Source organism: Lupinus angustifolius, chromosome LG09, assembly GCF_001865875.1.
Source record: "Lupinus angustifolius cultivar Tanjil chromosome LG09, LupAngTanjil_v1.0, whole genome shotgun sequence".
Taxonomy (NCBI): domain Eukaryota; kingdom Viridiplantae; phylum Streptophyta; class Magnoliopsida; order Fabales; family Fabaceae; genus Lupinus; species Lupinus angustifolius.
In genome coordinates, this window is record NC_032017.1 from 13,544,583 (window position 1) to 13,551,613 (window position 7,031).

The following is a 7,031-nucleotide window of genomic DNA, read 5'->3' on the forward strand; positions in this document are numbered from 1 at the left end:
TATTGATTTTGGGAATTAATTGAGTGAAAAGAAGCGACGTAGCACGACATTTCGAAGATCAGTTGAGAAGGAAGAAGCCTACAAGATAATCGTCTTTCCATCTTTGATTAATTCCTAATATTATTTCATTTTTGAAAAATGTAATGTTGCCATATTTTACTTATTAAAAAACAGGTTTAATTTTTTATTTATTGAAATGTGATTTAAAAATTTATTATAAATTTTTTTTATGTATTATCAAATAACCATGGTAAAACTTGATCTGATTAAAGAATGCACCAAAGTGATTTATTTTATAATTTAATCATGTACTAAATTATTTTTAGGAGACTCTTACTCTTTATTAATAATTGTTGGATAATTACAGAAAACAAAAAAAAGTCAGTTACTAAAAAATAAAAAAACTGATTACTAATTATTCATTAAAAGTGGTGAAATTCTATTATTTTTTGGTGTTTACCCATTACCCTTTAAAAATTTCAAGTTAGTGTATGTTGTCATTATTAGATTATTATAATTATTGATTTATTTATGTTAACTTCATTTTATGGCTAACTTATTATCACTATGGTGCACAAAAATAATAAATTAGAACAAATAAACATAAAAAATCTGATTGCTCATGACAAATAATATACACAATGGAGCCTGGATCATTTGTAACTTGCGTGGGGTGTGTGGAACACATGGCAGCAAGAGATTAAAGGAGCGCTGCAAGGATTTGTGCGGTTGGACACGTGGCGAACTGTGACACGCTGAAAGGGAAGTGAACTGAACCGTGTTGTGGACGCACCTGCAAGGAATCCCACATTCCTATGGGAGCACAGTTTTGGTGCAGCACGGTGCACCGTATCTAGGACGTGTTTTGTCCTGCGATTGGCTAGATCTCTCGTCAATGTGAATGTGTAGGTGGTAAGTGGATCAGACGATTGTGATTTGGCTATGAAGCAAGTGCATAGGAACAGAGTGTTTCCATTTGCACTTGATCACTTCGAATGAAAAAAAGTTTTCTATCTCTCATAGTGGCAGGCAATTACTTTATTTAGCAGAGTATTTTCTAGGTTTTTCAGTGATTCCAGTGTTTATAGTGTGTATGTTTTTTTTGTTTAACCTAAGCTTTATTTATAGTAAAGTTTTGACAACTTAATCCCAAAAATTAAGTTAACTAATTTATTATCTTGATAAACCATATTACTTAAATTAAGAGGTCTAATCAGAACAAATTGACCTAGTTATTTGAATATTTTTTATTATCTCTTTATTTTAAATTCAAATAAAAGTTTGCAAATGCATTTTATCTATTTAATTATTTTAATTAATACGAAATTTTTATAAAAAATGAATAAAATATAATTAATTATTTTTTATGCATTTAATACTTAAAATTTTCAAAACATCAAAATAAATAATTAGAAAAATATTTTTTTCTACTTTTCTCTGTCTATTTTTTAGAAAAAAAAAATATGGGCTCATAGAGACTCATTTCTAATTCAAATTTTTTTACTGAGTTTCTAAATCTTATATTTGTTATTTTTGTTGAAATGCCATTTTTGTGTGGATTATGTTAATTTAGTTTTGAATTTTTGGTTAACATAATCACTTAGATTTAGGACATCGAACAATATTGATTTATTTTTATTATTTTTTGGTTAACCTAATCACTTAGATTTAAGAAACTTAACAATATTGATTTGTTTTTACTATTTTTTCAATTTTCGGTTAACCTAATCACTTACGTTTAGGAACCTTGACAACATTATTTTTTCAATTTTTTGGTTAACATAATTACTTAGATTTAGGAACCTTAACAATGTTGGTTTAGTTTTATTATTTTGTTTCGTTATATTTTTTTTTTTTGAAAAATGAAGCTTCTGGAAGGATATTTCAAGTATCTTTAATTTAATAATTTCAAAAATCATTATAAAAAGTCCATAAAAATAGTTTAGTTATTTTTATTCATTTAATATTATAATTTCGAAAAAATACTTATAATGAAGTCATTTTATTATTATTTTTCTTTTAAAAGGTTTAGAGCTTTTTATGGGCGAGACAGAAAATGAGTGTTCTCATAAGGTAATAGAGAAAGTGTTTTGATTGTGTTTGATTTTGGGTTGTGTTTGTTCTCACAGATCCCTCAAGGTATAGATCTAGATATAAATTTATTGGTTATGTTGAAAATAAAAATGCAGAGAGAAAATATATTATGTAGAAGACTTTATTTTATTCATTAACAAGACACATGATTTATACAAAATGAAAAAGAAAACTGATACATAAAAAAATAAATTCATACATGAATAGAATAATGAGTCACATAAGTGCTCCAACATGCAAAGGTGAAATATTTCTAACACACAATGTATTTTTATTGCCTAATACCTAATAAATATAAGAGAATAATGTATCTCCTTATATAATGAGATAACTTATCTCCTCTAGCCAATAAAAATGTGACATGTGTGCTATTTTGTTTATTTTTAAAAATATTTTTATAGAAAATGATGAAACATGACACGTGTCATAATTTCACTGGCAGGAGGAGATAACTTATCTCCTTATACACGGAGATACTCCATTTATTTATTGAGTAGTGAATAGAAACATAATAGTCATACTAATCAACAATAACATTTCTTCTTCTTCCTTCAACCCCACAAACCCTTCAGACTCTCCTAACCCCACAAACCCTTCAGACTCTCCTAACCCCACAAACCGTTTATACTCACCTTCTTTCTATAACCCCATAAACCAATGATAATCTTCTTCTTCCCAAAACCCGACAAAGCTCTTCATAATTATTTCCAATGAGCTCAGTCTATAACTGTTTCCCCCCTCTGCATTCTCATTTTCATATTATGTAGTTGATCCCTCAAGAAAGAAGCAAAGATTGGAAGCAAGAGCCCTATCGAGTATGGACTATAATACATTCTCATATCCCTTCCTCTTTATTTTCGGGTTTCGTGTAGTTGGTTCATTTTCCTTTTCTATTTATTTATTTTTTATTTTTTCAATTTAGACATTGGAACCACAACAATGTAAATATATATGAGTCTATATATTGTCATGATATGAGTTATATATAGTGTTATTGTATCATATATTATTTATAATTAATATTAATTTTTAAAAAAAAATCGAAATGAATAATAAATGACGTAATGACTATATATAAATGTTTACTTATATAATATTACATATATAATATTACATTCATGTTAGAAACCCAAAAACACTTTAATTGGCTTTATATGTTGATCATGTTGTGCACAAGTAGATTTAAATTTTTAATTTAATTGATATTTATAAAAAACTTAATTTTATTATGTTAAATTCACAGTTGGCAAATAAATAGTAAACAATTGGATGGTTATATGAATAAAGATCCTGTATTTTAAAATAATTGTGTCTTCTATGTCAATCTAATCAACTTTTTTAAAATAATATAAAAATGTTATTTTATATTGTTAGAATTTTTCTTTTTAATTAAGTGACTCATTTTCATTGAACGGAATAGGAAACATTAACATAGTTTGAAACATATGATCTTTCTGTTTTGGAAGAGTTCTTTTTTTCTCAAGCTGAGGAGAAATTTGATACAAAGGTTTTTTTATAATTTCTTATTTATTTTATAATTGGAATAAATTGTTTAATTTTGGTGAAATGAGTATGGATCATAGAGCATTTTCCATATATTCGTTGTGCTATCCTCAGATAGATGTACCAGTATCATAAGCCTAGAGTGTTGAACTGGTTTCTACTAAAAATATGGATATAGGATATCACATAAATAGAGTATATGAAGAAGGGAGCTTGTAGTCTTGTTTTATCATATATGCTAATCTTTCAAATTTTGAAAAGAAACAATCATATTTTTGTTTGTGTTTTAAAATAATTGAAATATTTAAAAACATAGTTTCAAATGTCAATCTCACATGCCTATCTATCCAAAATCTATTACCTACCTAACAAAAAAAGCTACACATATGTCAATCTCTCAGACCCCCATGACATGTGTCAATCTCTCAAATCCTCATGATATGTGTCAATCTCTCAAACCCTCATGACATGTGTCAACCTCTCATCAAACTAAAGGTTCCTCATGACATGTGTCAATCTCTCAATCAAAACTTTCTCTCCGAACATGTCAATCTTCCATTTTTGTTCATTGTACAATTTAATTCTAATGATTAATGGGTCTATTTGTTTTTTATTCTATAAATAAATTACATCTCACAATAAAGAGGATTGAATCTTTTTCATATGTGAATTACTTCTCCACCATTATCATTTCATATCTTCATATTCTTCTCCCCTTTTCATTTCATATTTCTCTTTTCTTCTCTCACATGTCTACAATCCAATGTTTCATTCCTCAATCTTCATTTTGTTAAACTTAATATGATGGCTTCTGTATCCCGATACTAAATCTTCATCATTGTATATTTGTTCTTATTTTATAAATATGTTGTTTAAAGTGTATTTTTATTGATTTTTTCATTCGTTAACTTCATCATTGTAGATTTTTTCTTATTTTATAAATATGTTGTTTAAAGTGTATTTTTATTGATTTTTTCATTTATTAACTTAATATGATGGATTCTGTATCCCGTTACTCAATCTTCATCATTGTAGATTTGTTCTTCTTGTAAATATGTTGTTTAAAGGGCATTTTTATTGATTTTTTTATTCATTTGTTTACTTTTAGATATGTTCTTATTTTTTGATATGTTCTTATGATTTTTTGTTTATTATGTATGTGTATTCTTATTTTTTCTTTGATTTGTTTATATTGTATATATGGTACGATTGATTTCATTATTTTGTAGATTTGTTCTTCCAATAATCATCTTTCTTGGTGTATGATTTACAAGGATTTCATCCTTAACAATGACCAAACCCTCAATAATTATGTTAGGTACCTGATCTCCATTTATATATATACACACATTTAGTTACAAGTTACAATATTGTATTTGATTGTTTGTTGTTATGAATTTATTTATCTTCTCATCTTATCTCGCTTTTATCATCTTATCTCTTCATTTGTAGTTTGATTCTCCCTTAAAGCATGTATATGGGTTAGTGTTATGTCTATGTGTCCCTATCTCACTGAAATCTTCAATTTTTTTCTCTTTTGCACAATAAATGAATTTGATTATTTTTTCTCACATGATATTTGTTAAAATATTTTTTCCTGTGTGGTTATTTTTCTAAAGCAAGAAATACAAATTGACCATATTCTTTGTTTCGACATTTGCAGAAAAGAAACCCCACATCCTATGATACAACGATTAGAGAGTATATTCATTATATTAGTGTAGAATAATAGTTCTTTAATTTTATTATGTGTTTGTTCTTTTAAATTTGAAATTATTTTTTTTCACTATCTGAATGTGTCAACCTTATATTAGTAAGAATACTCTTTAATTTTTTTATATTCTCATCATAAATAATTTGGCATGTTTAATTGTTGAATATGTATATTTTATCTAATTAATCATAGTAAATGTGATCATCATATCAGTCATAACCACCGAAGACAATTTAATTTCATTTATATTATGGTAGATAAGTAATAAATTTATGGAATATTAATATTTAATTCCATTTATATTCTGTTTTGTTTGAATTTATGCATGAGTTACAAAAATATAATATAAATTTGCATAATTATAACTAATAAATTTGTGGAATGCTAATTGAGTAATGATTACTCATTAATGTCTTTGAATGTATTAATTGGTAGTTACACTTTAGAAACTGAAATTACTAGGCATGATTGTCTTTGAATGTATTTTGCTATATTATCTAAAAACTAAATAATTGTCCTCCACAATTATTTTTTTATTTGATTTTTTATTGTGTTTTTTGATTTAATTTCTCTTTAATATAATGTAATGATGAAAATATTAAAGAAATTTCATTTGATTATGATAATTAATTGATTTGATTTATATTTTGATTAAATTATTTATGATTCGCTAATTTTAAGCAATGCTCATTATAGATATAAATTTTCATAATTGTAAATAATAAATTTGTGAAATATATTTATATTCATTATATTCAATTCCATTCATATTCTATTTTGTTTGAATTTATGGATCAATTACAAAATTTGAATCTATGGATCAATTTATATTTATATGTAATTTATCATGATTCATTCAACTCCATGACAAACGTGATTAATTGAGCATATTACCTGATTAGTTTAACATTGAAAATTTAATGCATATTTATAATTATACTAATAAAGAAATAATTAAGTAATAATATCATAAAGAAACATAAAAGTTCAACATTTTTCAGTCAGGTACAAAAATGATATTGTACACAATTAATCAATTGTTAGTTACATTTTAGAAGTCAAAATTATTAGGCATGATTGTCTTTGAATATCTTTTATTCGTTATCTAAAAATTAAATAATTTTTCTCTAAATTAGTTTTGTGATTTGATTTTTCATTGCGTTTTTGGATTAATTTCTATTTAATCTTTAATAGGATGTGACAATCAAAATATTAAAGCAAAATGATTTGATTGTGATAATTAATTTGTTTGATTCATGTTTTGATTAAATTATTTATAATTCCCTAATTTTAAGCAATATTTATTATTGATATAAATTTGCCGTAAATAATAAATTTTCGGAATATTGATATTTAATTCAATTTGTTGTTTGAATTTATGGATCAGTTACAAAAATAAAATATAAATTTGCAGTATTATATTTAATGAATTTATGGAATATTAATTGAGTAACATCTACTCATAATGTTTTACATCATTTCCTACAATTTGTTTATATTTGGATTCATTAATCTATAATTTATTCTGATTTATTGAAATGCATAACGTGCATGATTAATTTAGCATATTACACAATTATTTAACCTTTGAAACTTAATGCACAATTATAATTACTAGCGTGTTGACAGGCACTACCGTTCCTGTCAACCCGCTTTCCTACTGTTTGTAATGTGTATTCTACATATTAAGTTGTATTATATATTGTAATTTGCAGTTGAA

The 7,031-nt window shown here is 25.4% G+C and overlaps 1 protein-coding gene across 1 annotated transcript in view; it reads left to right on the plus strand.

Moving 5' to 3' along the window:
• Nucleotides 2,057-7,031, plus strand: part of LOC109356279 (protein NRT1/ PTR FAMILY 4.6-like) — a 12,390-nt gene continuing 7,415 nt past the window's right edge. The window contains exons 1-2 of the mRNA XM_019599604.1: nucleotides 2,057-2,073; nucleotides 2,130-2,139. Of these exons, the coding sequence (XP_019455149.1) occupies nucleotides 2,057-2,073; nucleotides 2,130-2,139 (27 nt within the window). The remainder of the gene's footprint in view (nucleotides 2,074-2,129; nucleotides 2,140-7,031) is intronic.